The 15,704-nt window shown below is 33.2% G+C and overlaps 1 protein-coding gene across 7 annotated transcripts in view; it reads right to left on the minus strand.

Moving 5' to 3' along the window:
- Window positions 1-15,704, minus strand: part of LOC129963103 (uncharacterized) — a 166,992-nt gene that overhangs the window by 73,517 nt on the left and 77,771 nt on the right. For 6 of the 7 annotated variants that reach the window (XM_056077172.1, XM_056077174.1, XM_056077173.1 and 3 more), the window contains exons 2-5: window positions 11,940-15,028; window positions 11,775-11,845; window positions 11,116-11,196; window positions 2,788-2,904 (exon numbers count right to left, since the gene is read on the minus strand). In XM_056077172.1, coding sequence (XP_055933147.1) covers window positions 2,788-2,904; window positions 11,116-11,196; window positions 11,775-11,845; window positions 11,940-15,028 — 3,358 coding nt within the window. The remainder of the gene's footprint in view (window positions 1-2,787; window positions 2,905-11,115; window positions 11,197-11,774; window positions 11,846-11,939; window positions 15,029-15,704) is intronic. The other variant, XM_056077176.1, reaches the window with a different exon arrangement.

A 15,704-nucleotide genomic window follows, 5' to 3' on the forward strand; every position in this document is an offset into this window, starting at 1 on the left:
AAATCGTTCATCACTTTTCTTCTCACAAAGACAATATTACGGTCGAGTCAAAGCTGAACTCTGAATGGTGCATGTATTAAAAGCATGATTTTTACAAATACACTTTAAGAATTATACTATCCATAACAAATTTATGTTTCTGGGACAACAAATATAAAGAGAAAGTCAATACTTTAAAATAGATATACCTCACTAACGTATTTTAATATAATTTAATGCATAATGGACCTTTGTGGCAGGTCTAAAACATATTACTAGTGTTTTTTTTTTTTTTTTTTTTTTTTTTTTTTTTTTTTTTTTTACAGGTATTTCATAGAATCAATTGGCGTTTCATAGTTTGCTTTTGAGCATCTATGACAATGGTAAAAAGCAACATCATTTTATGTACAAAATTAAGATAAAGAAGAAATTTTTGACTTGATACCTCATGTTTTTCAGATGAATATTTCTCTGCAATTTGACAGCTTTCTTTTTTACACTAATGACATTAGCCACTATATCAGGAAGATCCTTCATCAGTGTGAAAAAAAGATAATGCTTCTCACAAACAGAATCAATTGTTAGTGCAGATTGCAATGGCAAATTATCCAATGTTCGTTGAGCATTCAACATATGTTTTTAACCTTTTGACTACACATTTACTTGAAACAATTTTTGCATTTGAAGCGCGTTTAATTTTTTGAGCATGTGAAGGCAGTAGCTTTTACGTAAGAATTCATTTATTTCTTATTATTCAGAATATATACCGCTGCCTGATATTGAGATAACATGGGATAATTAGAATTACAAAAAGAAAAAAAAATGGATGTAATGAAACATAAATTCAAACAAATGCGGAAAGTTCTGATACGTCAAATGTAAAACATTTATTTGGGATTTCTTCACTACGACCAATCTTGACTTTAGCGCCTTTAACACCTTTCTTCCTTCCTTCCTCATAAATACAAATTTTTGAGGAATTTTTTTTTTTTTTGTGATAAATTGCAGATTATTATTTTGATTAAAAAGTGAAAAAGGAAAAAATTATATATAAAAACAGGAAAACGAAAAACCGTGGAAAAATCACAATAACAATCAATAAACTGATCAATCACAGTCAATAAACTGGTTTATTTTGTCTATTGTTTTTTGTTTGTTTTTTTACATGCCATCGATCACCAAATGCACTAAAATGAGCACCTCCCGCTTTTGCCCAGGTCACCGTATTCACACAAAACTAGACTGTTTCTCACCATTAGTCCTTAATCCCTTAGAGTTGAAATAGTATATTTATATATCAGCTGTATGCTTAGTCCGCGCCTGTAACAATTTGCCAAAGGCAAAACTGCGCATGCTCAAGCTTCGAGGATGTCAAGTTGTTTTTGGCATACAAGATAAGGCGCTATAGAGCCAAATGTCGTGTCATTGAAAGTTTATTAACATAACACATGTCTTTAAACAAAATAGCCTTGATTATTATAGTCAAACATCATTTATTTGTATAGTAAATTTTTTAAAATATTTTTTTCATTCATATATGAATGTATTAATAAAGCATATTTTGTTTTCCATGTTCACATGCTAGGCATTAATGCTTGAGTTTTTAAATTATATGAAATTTTTTTAAGCTTAGGTTTAAAAATTAATGCTTTTAAAATAAATACTTTTCATATGTGAAACTTCAAGTGATATTATACTAATCCTTAAAGAATTATTACTACAAAAGAAAAAAACAACAACTAATTATTAATATTTTTATTATTACGATAAAATTCATTAACATGAAATTTGAGATCAATAATTACTCAAATGTATTTACTTAACATATGACTCAAATCTTTCTATCAAAGCCCTGTTAATTGATAATTTATCAACAAGGCTTTGCCTTTCCGAAGATGATAATTCCATAAGTTTCAACTCCATTTCATGGCCTATATGAGCTTTAAAAAATTTTACTTCTCAACTTTTATCGGCAACTTCTGATATTTTTATGCTTGAGGGGCATAAAAATTATTTATTTATTTATTTTCTTCCCTGAGTTTTTAGATGTCTAATAACATCACTTTTGGTATCAAAATAATCCGAGAGGTGACACTTGTAAAAATATTGTTTCATACTTCCATACTCTTTCGCTCCTCTTTCTTTTCATTTCATTACTTCTTCAAACGTGGAAAAGCTGAGTATTTCTTCCTCCATGTCAATATTTTGTTCATTTGCGTAATGAATCAAAAGGGACCCTTTTTCAAACTCCATGGAGCAGATAAAACAGCAATGCAGTTTGCCAACAGCTGAAGTAAGACCATGTTTTGATTTCTGATAAGATCTTAGGTTTGGTGCATTATTGAATTTTCTCTTACAATCCTTACAAGTGAACTTATACTCCTTCACAGGCTCCAAAAATTCTTTTTTCGGATGGATTTTCGAAATATGGCGCTTTAAATTCCGCTTGCTAGCATATTTCTGTTTACATTCCAAACATTCAAGATTGGTGTATATTTGGAACTTACATTATGTACTGAAAATACATTACTTTCAAAATCACTCTTGTTACTGTCATTTTCAGCAGTGGGATTTGGACCTGAAAAGGGACGTTGGTTTGAAAATCCCAGAAAAGACATTTAAAAGCGAGGGGAAAAAAAAAAAAAAAAAAAGGTAAACATAGAGGATTTTCAAAAGCGAAAAATAAGGTACACATTAAAGTAAATTGGCGCGTTTGCTGCTCGAGAAAGCTGTGCCATCTTTTGGAGCATACGCAGTTTTGCCTTTGGCAAGTTGTTACTGGCGCGGACTAAAGTCTAATTTGCTCACCTACTGTGCTGGTGGAGCCTTTCCAGTGAGGGACTTTGGAGTGGGAGTTGAGGGAAGCAGCGGATGAACTCTCGGGAGACACGGAGCGGGAAGTGATGCACGCCTTGCTGGTGGGCCCTGCAAGTAATTGCAACGAAAAATGATGTAAATGGTTTGAAATGAACATAAAAAAGAAAAACATTTAGTAAAAGTGCTCTAATTAACCAAGAAAACACTTTCCACCTATAGTACGGAAAACAATTTAAATAATCGAATAACAATTCCTCTGCCATTTTGCAAAATTAATTAAAAGGAGTGTGTTTGTTTAACATTAAGTTTAATCGATATTAAAAGAAAAATAATAAAAATAGATTCAAAAGTTTTAGCACTAAATTATGAATGAATATCAATGTACATAGTTATACTAATATGAAGTTAATGTTAATTATGGTGTGTGCAAATTAATGTAAACAAGGTCAAAGAAAATAAGTTTTACCTGCTGTCTGATCAAAATGCCAATTTTTTTGTAACGCAAAATTTGAAAAATGCATGACTATTAAATTTTTCGAAGCCTTTGGTATTATCCAGGATTAAGATAATGTATCCCAAGAACAATATATTACCACCGAAGTATGAAATGCACACCATTTTATATAACAGTAGAACCTTTCAACCAAAACAAACAAAAACTAAGCATACTATCTCATTTTAAGCACTTTATGAGTGAACGTCTCAAATAGTAGGCTTATTAAATATTCAAACAGTTAGTTGCCTTATATCGATATCGAACACTACAGATAACTTTTACACAAATAAAAAAAATTAAAAATATATAAAATATAAAAATCAGAACTAAATTGAAAAGATTCTAACTTGTTTTCCTATATTCACGAAACATTATATCGGTAAGAAATTTAATCATAATATAATGGCAAATTAGTTTTCCAATATGAAAGATTTTTAGGTATTCTTTGGTTAAATCAATTTTATAATAAAGAAAATTTTCGAAAAAAACTGCAACAGATTCTTAAGTAAATAAAAAGGCGCATTGATGTCGAAGATGGATTTTTTTAACTTTCTTCATCACATTTAAATGATTTTTAGCAAGAAGATTTGAAATAATTATTTAAGAATATATCAAATTTTTAAATGAAAAGATATTTATTTGTTTCCGTAACTCATTAATTCTTAAAAATTGAAAAAACATTTAGTGTTTCGAAGTTTTAAAGCCAATAAATACTTAGTTCCTATAATTAAGTTAGGAATAAGGAGTTATATAAAAGTTAGGAATAAGAATTGTCACAATCAAAATATTGAACTACTTAATATTTTATTTATTTTCGTAAAAATATTAATAAAATGTGTTCAAAATGAAGCAACTTTGTATAAAAATCATTTAAAAGTATTTAATAAATAATTAAATTGTTTTAGATACACAATGCAAAATTATTATTATTATTATTATTTTGCATTTAGCAATTTTCGGAATAATAATAAAAATGTTGAAAACTAATCGTGAAATGAGAACTTTTACTTTAGTCAGATATAAAAAAAAAAATTGATATTATGATTATACATCAAAAGTTTCTTTCAGGAATTAATCAAGTAATATTCAATAAAACCAATAAAAAAATCAAATTAGTCAAAAAAAATGTTAGTGATATACAAACACTGTTGATATCTCGTAAATGATATTTTCAGCTAAAAACATCTCTCTTTCCCATGAATTTAAAGATTTGATAATTTTAAAAGATTCTATTTTAAAGCTTTGCAATGGGAAGATAAGAAATGCGGAACTGAAAACTCGCATTTAAAAGAAAGCAAAGCGGCCATTCGATAACTAACAATCAAGCTCATCTAAAGCATGCATCATTCCACAGTAGCTCCTAATGAATAAAAAGCTTGTCGATACACGCTGCCATGCGGAACAGAGCACTGAATTAGGCTTCGCTGAAGCTTGAAGATCAAAGCGAAAATTTCGCACAAGGTTCAGAACTGCCTCTTTCATATTACATTAAAGCTATTATTATACTAAATATGGAAAAATAATTATGACGAGATAAATGAATACTAACATATTCACATTAATTTTTTTTACACTTATTAACATAACACCTTATAAATACGACATTCTCCGTTAAGGAACAATGAAAAAATAGTCTCAAAAATAGGTATCTGAAATTTTTATCTTAATATTATTTGATAATATTTATTAACCGGTTAAAAAATAGAAGAAATATTTTGTTAAATAATATTTAAAATGTTATTAAAATATGCCAGCTTTTAGAAGCTGACCTTAACGAATTAGATGCAATTTTACAAACTAAATTTGAAAAGTTAAAAAAAAAAAAAAAAAAAAAAAAATTCATCAGACTCGCACTTTTACTCGCATTCAAATCTTCATACTATAAGAAATAATCTCTTAAATACAGGGTGTTCATTAATTATTGTCGGGGTTTCCGTACCTCATAACTTTCGAGTAAAAAATATTACCCAAAAACCGATAACGTATTCGTAAATTAATATCATTAATAAAATTCCTTGAGTTGTAAAGTGTAAAGCTTGCACTTAGTAGGCACTCAGCTGAAGGCGAATATGTATTCGTAAATTACAACTCAAAGAATTTTATTAAAAAGATTAATGAATTTGCACATGGCTGCCCTTCGTGGCTCGTAACACGAATTCGACGAAATTCGATTTCCATCCAAGTGTTCTCCAGCATTTGTGGGGTAACATTTTGGAACGCAGTAACAATTCTGCTCTTCAATTCATCAAGGGAGGTCACTGGTGTCTTGTACACAATGTTCTTGACAAACCCCCATGGGAAAGAAGTCCAGCGGTGTTATATCTGGTGATCTCGGAGGCCATGGGATTGGTCCACCTTTTCCACACCATCTGTCGGGAAAGTTCTCGTCTAAAAAGTCACGTACAATCATGCCCCAATGTGGGGGTGCACCATCCTGTTGAAATATCACATTTGGATGATGTTGCTGCATCTGAGGAACCGCATACATTTCCAGCATGCCAAGGTACGTCACGGAGTTTATTGTTATTTCAGCAAAGAAGAAAAGTCCAATAACTTCAGTATGTGATAAAGCGCACCAAACATTCACCTTTGGGCTATCTCTTTCCAATTCTCGATAATCGTGCGGGTTCTCCGAGTCCCATATTCTACATTATGTTTATTCATATTTTCTGACACATGAAAAGTGGATTCGTCACTGAAGAACCATTTTCGAAGGCAATTTTCATCATCCTCAGTTCGAGTCAAAATTTGTTCAGCGAACTCAAAACGACGCGGTTTATCATTCGGTGCAAATTGTACAAGCTTTACACTTTAATATCATTAATAAAATTCTTTGAGTTGTAATTTACGAATACGTAATCGGTTTTTGCGTAATATTTTTTATTCGAAAGTTATGAGGTGCGGAAACCCCGACAATAATTAATGAACACCCTGTATATTTATCGACTTAGAAATGTTATTTTCACTACAATACATTCTGAAAGGAGTTTCGATTTTTACAAAGATATTTATTTCTGCTTAAGAAATGAGTTACAGATGCTGGAGAAAGATTTCAGGCTTATTCACAAAATTTTGTTCTAAAAAAGATTATTGGAGTAAAAAATTAATGACATTAAACGATGTACATGGAAGTAATGATCGCATGACTTCAATGCATTTAAGAGATTTACAATAAGAAAGAATAATGGGCTGCTTTCTTAAGTTTCGATTAAAGATGCTATTGGTGTCTTCACAGCTTCGTCTTATTTAATAGGCTTTAGCACGAAAGAATTTTTGATCAAAAGGCCGCTATTGATCCTAAAGACTTTTGAATTCTATTTTAATTTGGATTCAAAAGATTTATTTAAATACTCGCTAATATAAATATGATAAGGCAAATATGATTTGAATTAGGGCATTCAATAGAAATTTCAACATTAAAAAGGGGGAATTATTTAAAGTCATTGAATAACTTAAGCCCTTTATTTAAGAAATATAACATTTTAGAAAGCTATTAATCGTAATGAATTATTGAGGAATTTTAAAAAAATAAATGCCGAAAAATAGTAATTAAGATTAATATATTTTATATCACTCAAATAAGTAATTTAAAATTCCCTGCAACATAAACTTATATTTTGCATGATTTAAATAAATAAAATTTGAATAACATTTTTCTTATACCATGAAGTAGAATATACATTCTGTATCAAATAATTTTAAAATCTGAAATGATTTATAAATACCTTATTATATTAATTTAAACATTAAGTACGTTAGTACAATTTTCTATTAAATGCCATTATAAGTTTTTCTTCTACTCTATTACACACACGCACACAAAATTATGAGTGATGGAAACTGGTTTGTTAAATTCTAAGGCTTTTATCAGAAAAAAGACAAATCCCCTCCCTTTAGTTATTTACGTATTAGGTAGGATTTTTGTTGAGCCACAGAAGTGTTCAAATTCATAATTACAATTCCCCGAACAAGAAAGCTCAATTCCTTGTTACGATTTTTCGCACTAAATTATTCTGAAATTTGTTTCGCTGATGAATAACTGCATTTGTGGAATATGATTTGTATAACTACTGATTTGGAACTGCGCTATGAAACGACGATAATATGTGCTCCTTTTTTATTTTTTCAGTATTTAAAAGTAAAGACAGTAAAAAACCATCATTTAGCAAAATAATCCCAAAGATTCCCAGAATTTTCTGATATTATCATAATGAAAAGTAGAAATTGTCAAGAGTGCACAAAAGTAATTATCAGAGATTTGAAAGTGTGCATTCTAAATTAATTGCCATTTCTCAAAAAGTAATTCATTGGTTTGTCAGGAATCAAACAGTTTACTCTTGAAATAAAGTTTTTTTTCTCACAAAAATTAATTACGAAGCGTAATCGAAAGTATACAAAGTAAGGATACAAATTTTCTAACATTCAATAGAAATTTCACAAAAATGGAAAAAAAATTTCTGGAATTCTTAGGAAGCATTTTCCCTTTCTGGTCTCTGAAATGTTGACAAATTTGTCGACAGTCGTTGAAAATTCAAGATAAATATTTCAGCGGAATAATAATAATGATGAAATACTACCATTTGAAATGTACCATTTTGAAGTGAAAATTTCCGATACTGTTGATTTGATAAAAGCACATGTTCTTTATGTAAGTTCATTAAAGGAGGGAAGGAGTAAAACTGTGACTTCCCAGAACTCTGAAACAGATAAGTGTAAATTATTATACACTGATGTACAAAGATTAAGGACGGAAATGAGAAAGTAGCCCATCAGAGGAACGTGTATGCAGGAAACACCAATCAGCAGACTGACCGAGATAGGATACCACATGGCATATGCAGAATGTCACAGTGGGTAAGATTAAGAAGGTTACAATGTATGCTGGCTCAACTTTTCTGTGAAAACCACTGCAATGTACACATTAGTCTGTTTGTTGCATCACTGTGATATGTCTGACAAATAATCCTATAAATGACTTCAGTTGAAGTCAAACCAATTGAAAAGTTACAGAAAGACAAAAATGTGACTGTGGAGTACCGGATGGCTTACAGCATCGATTTTCAACCTTGGAGGGCATTTCACATAACAAGGACAATTCTCTGAGGATTCAGAAGCGATCGTATTTATGCAACCTTGGTAAACATCAAATATTCGGTAATATGGGAAAAAAAAAAAAAAAGACCAATGGCAGACATTGCATTGAGCAGACTGCTAGACGATTAATATCGCGTTTCACCTTGGCCAGGTAGTTGTACATTGTTGTTTTATTTGAACTACAGCCAGTATGCAGAGAGGAATCAACACCTGCTCCTCAGAGAAGACATTTTCTAAAGATGCCCGGTACACAAGAACTGAAATTCAGAAATAGGATGGAGTAGATACAGATGAAAGCAGATTTAGTGCGACTGGAAATTCTCGAAACGGACACATCTGCCGAGACGAGGAGAACATATAATAATATCTCTGATGTTACTGAGAGGGAGACTGGTTTTGTTTGAAAAGATATATATACATGGTACTCGTATTGATCACATTTTCAAAGCTGTTCAATCTCTGGCGCTTGCTATGGCGTCGAGATCTTTCTTCCTCATGTTAGTCTTTTTTTAGACGTCTGTCTTACACGTCTATAGTTTGTTTTCGTGGACTAGATCTAGTCTTCAGATCTAAATCCAATTCAACACATGTGAGACCCTCTAGGGAAACACTCCATAAATCGCCAGTAATGATTCTGGAACTATGCTTGACTATATAATTGGAGTAAGCAGTAATGCCCAAAGATCTTATTGGCAACTTTGCACTCAGAAAAGGTACAAAATATGCACTCTTCATAGCAATCGGAGCTGATGATATCCCTGTACTAAAAACTGGATTTTTCTTGATAGTCATCTGTCACTTGAATCTTTCGGTGATCTATTCGATTGTGCTCGAAGCTAATATTTCAATTAAGTTCTTATTTAATCTCTGGATTTCTTTTCATAGAAGTTTTGTCCATCTTAGCCATGTTCTTATGCCTTGAAGATAATACAATATTTGTGCCAATTTCGGACACTTATATTACATTAGAAAAAAAAAAAAAAAACATCTCGTCCTTAATATTATACATCAGTGTGTATTGGGAAAGGGATTTCTGGAGACATAGTAAAATTCTCAAAAAATAATAATAGCATAGTGGAGTATCATATACGATAATGAGAATGATCGGTTATTTTACTAGAACAACGGAGAACGGGTTATTTTACTAGTTTTTAAAGCACATAAGATAAAAATTCGCTTCGAATTTTAAATAGCCTAAGACTATAAAATGCGCAGAACATGCAAGCAAATGCATGATATATGCAAGCTAATGATAGATGAATTTTTATGAGACGTTGCAGCTTATGTCCGAACATCAGAAATTCTAGAACTGATTGTTTCTGTAAGACTCTTCATAAGATATACGATTACTTTTGCAATAATATAAAGCTTAGGAATAATTTTCGCAAAATTATTTTTCAAATTAGAGGATAGGAAGGAACTTGATCTAAGGAACATGATAAGAAAGCAAACCATTAGTTGATGCTTTCACTTTAAATTGTGATATCAAGCATTACAGGGGTAAAAGAGCAAGTGGGAATGAACCATATTTGAATCCAAAAAAATTAACCATTGTCGCAAATGCATTTGCTTAATAGAGCCTATAACTTTCGTTATTTTGCAGCTAAATAGTGAAATATTTCTATTATAAATTAGTCATTATTAGTTATCAAAGAATCTGAAAAGTTAATATACAGAATGCGTTTAAAATATTACTTTTTGGGCAAATATTATAGTATAAATTGGAAACATGTAGAAAAACAAAAACATTATATTCATATCTTTTGTCTCTTTTTTTAAATATATACGATGAATTAATTTCAGGTCTAGTATATTCAAAGTAAAAAATATTATGGTTTCAGATAGATCTTAAAAATTTAGAATCATAGAGGAACCTGTCACTGAGTTCGTCTACGAAGCCTTCATTTGAATCATTAACAAATGGATAGTTCGTTTGAATCATTAACAATGATTCGCCCTGAATTCTTGAATCATTAACAAATATATAGTAAAAATTTCAGAGAAGGCTAATTACTCTGGATTTTCAGCATTTCTTAACTTGCTTTTTGCATATGCGAGATAATTTTATTCAAATTGGATGGATAGAAAGTTCTGAGGTCACAGCCACGAACAGACAAATTTAAGAAACAAGCAGCAAGTTAGCAAACTTGCCATCCAAACACATTCAAAACGAATAATTCCTCACTCACTTTTCTCTTTAAAGTTTCTCTTGCAAACTTGCGTACCAATTAAAAATGCAAAAAATTTTCGTCACTGCTTTCTAGGGCAAGAGAATCGCTGCCGCTATCCCATTTCAGAAACAATAAAATATTATTGCGACATGAAATGAACCACTTAACTGCGAAAATATGGGAAATATAGTACAATTCGCAATTTATAGTGTTTCAAGGATTTTTTTTTTTTTTTTTAATTTACAAGTGAAAATGATTAAAAACTTGACCACAAACTTTAGATATACCACTAAACGATTAGTTTTAGAATTATGAAAATGAATTAACATTTTTCACTAGGTTCCTTTTTAAATGTTTCGATTTTTTTTTCCCCCGCTCATTTTCGAAATAATAAGCAAAACTTCCAGGTTCAATATCAAAGAACAGGTGAATAAAGGGAAACCCTCAAAGGCAGTTTTTTCACTCGAGAGCGCGATCAGTCCTAGAAGGATCTTGAGGGGACATAGATTGCAGCAATGAGAATGAGCGATTGAGCGATAGGCACGGCGATTTGCTTACCTGGGGGCGTTGCTATGACATAGGACATCCTGCAAACAGGAGCACAGCCCGCCACGAGGGATAGCAGACGATGCAAGTGCCCTACAAACAGCAGGAGCCAGTCGTTAGGACAAAGAAAAAACAACCCACAGGCGGGGGTAGAAGGGAAACCCTAAATCAGAACACAAGCAAACTTTGCCCGAACTTTCGGAAATCATTCGTTTATGGGAATAAAGAAGGGAATTGGATCACATATATAAAACTGACTTACATGAACATTTTTAAAAAATGTGATCGAATTTCATTTCTGTACATGCGTTTTTAAGTTAAATACAAAAATGTCTAGTCTTAACCTGTATCAATGGGGGATACATGTAATAACATAATTAACCACAAACGCATATAATTTATATACCATTATTATTAGTAGTAGTATTATATGGAAGGATGCATTAATTAAATTTACATTTTTTGGAACAAATTAAGAAATTGAATTTGTCAGAAATAATTATGGTTATCCTTAAGAAAAAAAATGGCGAAAATTGTTCTGAACAGACAAATATCTTTTTTTTTTTTTTTTTTTTTTTTTTTTTTTGCTAAAGAAAAGTAAGGCATGCATTCATTTACAAATTCATTCAAGATAAGATAGAACCGTGATCTCCAAGATCTTAAATTCTTACTTGGACTTTTAGGTCGCTGTTTAACATCTCTCGCCAACTTGACTCGAGTTTCTCTCTGCGAATTTGTGGTACTAAAATAATTGAAAACAGTTGATAATACTGGCATAAAAAATGTAAACTTAAAAATCAGCAACACTTTGTCTAAATACGAGATCAGTTACTCACCTGTTCCTTTCTGTCAGTGGTCTTCGATCCCTCGAAGAAACTGAAATAGGAGACATGCTTCCCTCGCAGTTTGAAAGACGGGATGAGTCCAACTTAGGAGATCTACATGTAATGTTTTGCTGACGAGTTGAAATCAAATTAGTGTCCACCCTGCTCTTAATGTCTCTTCTGGCCTTTGGCTTCGTTTTCTCCTCAGCAAGACTTGCCGCAATCTTGGATGTTACCGCTTCCCATCGACTTTTCTTGGGTGCCGAGACGGCTCTTCTACTGACTGATTCGTTGGTATCATTCTTTGTTCGAGGTGCCGCTTTACAAGAAGTAGCTTCAATCATGGCTTTGATTTTGGACATTACGTTCTTTTTGGGAGATTTCGCAACTTGCTTCTTCTTATCCGAATCATCGTCACACAGTCTGGACGCTCTGCTTGTCCTATTTGCCACCGTAGTACTACGCGCAGTTTCAGCTTTGCCTTTAGGGTGACTCGGATTCTTCTCCGGGGTGGACTGCGATGGAGAGCCGCTAACGACATCCGAGTCTTTTGCCTCATGCGACTTAGGGCTTTCCACTTCTTCGGATGTGCTTTCTTTTCGCGGTTCAGTTGCAATTTCTTTGGCGTCGATTGAATTTGATGACTTATTTTCTTCAGGAGAAAGCAAAAGTTCATGTATTTCAGTCAAAGTAGAATCTTCCACCATAGTTTCGCATAAAGCGTCACTAGCACTATCATTGTTGCACAAAGCTGTAACAGTTTCAGTAGTGATTTCAGAAGATTCCATCGTCATCATATCAGGGTCTTTACTCAGGCTGTTGCCTTCCTGGAATGAAAAGGCATCCTCAGAGTCACATGGACCGACGGAATCTTGTATTTCCTCATCAGTAAGAGGTTTACTGGAGAGATCATCTTCAACTCGATCATTGCAGCAGGAATCACTTAGCCCAGTGGAATACCCAGAGGTGCTATTGCTTTCCGTTATTTTGTATACATCCACCTCATCTGCGACAATGCAGCTATCTCTGCTTGTAGTTGAGAATCTCTTGTTACCATCAGTGGAATCCAAGGATGTCGTCATTCCTTCCAATTCTCCATCTTCTTGAAATCCAGTGTCATTACTACCAACGGTGTACACAGATTCAGGTCTCTCAGTGTGTGGGAACATGGAATCGTTGCTGCGAGATAAACAATCTTCCCACGAAACCGTAAGCTTCTCTTTCATGGTTGCATGATTTTCAGATTCAGTCTGTAGAGAATCGCGACTGTCATCTGTATCATAATTTCTCTTCAGCATTTCTTCGTTCACCAAATTTTTCACAGGGCATATTTTTGACTTAACTCCATCGTCGTGATAAGTAGAAATATTTTGATCGATATCAGTCTTGTTTTGATCTTCCAAAGTTAAAGCATGTTTCTCAGGGAAAGCAACACCGGGCGCGATTAATGAATTGCTTTGAATCAAATGAAGATTACCTTTCATAGAGAGTTCATCCATATTGGATAATGATTTTTCTTCGAAATATTTATCCTTCTCCAAGTTGTTAATTTTTTGATGATCCGCGTGTAACGCTGTGGCAGCAGATAAATTGTTTATTTTATAAATTCGGGTGAAATCTTCCGAGGAAGTAAAGTGAGTATCCGAATTCGAAGACGAGGGAAAGCACGATTCAGGACCGTAACTGTCAAGCTCCTTATGAGAAATACTATACAGAAATTTGTCCGTACTACTCAGATGCACTTTATCCTCGCTAGCTGCCGAATAGGTCTTGCTGTTATAACTCCCCAAATTGTTGGGTTTGCTAACTTCCACATTCCGAGTAGCGGAAGATTCAGACACATGGAACACTGACACGTCGTGGACTTGCTCATCTTCAGGCAGATCATTGATGTCATCAAAGGATTCAGAACTTGGAAAATCCATTGCTCTGATATCGCTCAAGGAAGTCTTGAAATCTGCTCCTAGAGTTAAATCTTTCATCTGACTCGGTGTTAGTATTCCTAAGCTTTCGTCGTAATCTACAGACATACGATCTTCGGCATCTCCCTCATCCTCAAAATCAGAAAAATCACGAGGCTGAAAAGCACTCAGAAAAGCATCAGGCATCTTGCTGTAATCATAAAGCGGCATTTCATTAAAGCGCTTTGTGTCGGAAGACATAGGCGATACCTCACCTGAATTAGTTGGAGTGCGAAGGAACTGTTCACACTCTTCCGTCAAAGCGGAGTTTTGTATACTAGAATTGGATCGAAAAGAATGATGTCTTGCTGTAGACTCACTAGTTTCGTCTAAATATAAGCCACTAGAGCCTAAATACTGATTTTTCTGGTTATATCCATATTTACTTACATTGAACGACGAAGAATTTTTAACAAAAGTATTCGAAGATGAACTTGGCTGCGTCTTGCTTCGCCTTGTAGTAACCTCTTGAAAGTTCCTTATGTTTTTGAAACTCAGAGAAGAATCATGCTGCTCCATGTAACTCCTCTTGACATAAGGAAAACTCTCGCTACTTCGGGGAAGAGCAGTTCGCATGGTAGCCTGTAAAAACGATGGATCACTCATGCTGTTCTTAATATACTTCTTTTCTGTCAATTCAACGTCGTTCATAAGCCCCAAAGTGTAATCCCAGTTGGAGTGCCTCATTCGAGTTTCCTGTTTTTGAGTAGACGTCATGATTTCTCTGGAATCAAACTGCCAGTTACAAGCACTCAAATCGTTTAGTTTGGATACTTTGGTGACAGGGGCGAAGATTCCATGGTTAGGTTTACAGTTGAAATATACTACGCCATTCACGGTTCCGTTATTCTTTCCGACGGGTTCGTCTAATTCCACGCCACACCAGTAACCTTGAGCAAAATTGGTCCTTCCAAAGTATCGGAGCGTGCCCTGTTTTACGCCGCTGATGCAGACGCGCTCTCCCACTAGCTTCTGCCATTCCTTGTATTCGTCTCCATGGTGAAGGTTCATGCCCTGGGTCTTTACAATCTCGCCGGGATACTCGGAGCGCTGAGAGCAACAAGCTCGAGGAACTTTGGATTTCTGACGAAGGCTTCCACAACGCACTTTTCCTTCCATGCCTTCACTGTATCCATTTTCCTAAAAAGGGACAAATAGTTTAGCTTTTAAATTTATTGCAGAAAAAGTAAAAGTAAGGTCACTAAACACTGGATGACAACATTAAAAACAACTTTAGAAACTTGCATTTATAAAAGCAAAATATTTTATTTACACTTAGGCTTTTCTTGAATAAGCATGCCAGATCAAAATGCCTATATTTGTAGGTAATAAATAGCAGACAAAGCGTTGCGTTTGTTATATAATTGCAGTTGCTTGAGATGGTTTTTTTTGTCTTAATATGCATAATTAGTCAATTAAAATATATGTATAATCTTATAACTTTTTTCTTCAGACAAATGAAAATCTTCGGTTTGTCTAATTATAAAGAAAATGGAATGAGTTTTCTTCCTCATCAAAAAGCGAAATGAAGTCTAGCAAGATCATCTGGCATTGAATAGTGCAATAAATAATAATAGACCAAAATCGGGAAATAATAAAATTTAGCCTTATTATGCACTTATTCCAGAAATTAATACCACTATTATTCGAATTTTTTAAGAAATGTCACGGAAGTTTGATATCTGTATCATGATTTTAAACAGAAGCTAATTGTCAATAATATGCAGGTAGAGACGGAATGTTCAGCCGGTTATTAAAAATAATTCGTAAATTTCTTTCTGCTTTAGAAGATTAAAATGTGTATTTCTTACACAAA

Source organism: Argiope bruennichi, chromosome 3 (genome assembly GCF_947563725.1).
Source record: "Argiope bruennichi chromosome 3, qqArgBrue1.1, whole genome shotgun sequence".
Taxonomy (NCBI): Eukaryota; Metazoa; Arthropoda; class Arachnida; order Araneae; family Araneidae; genus Argiope; species Argiope bruennichi.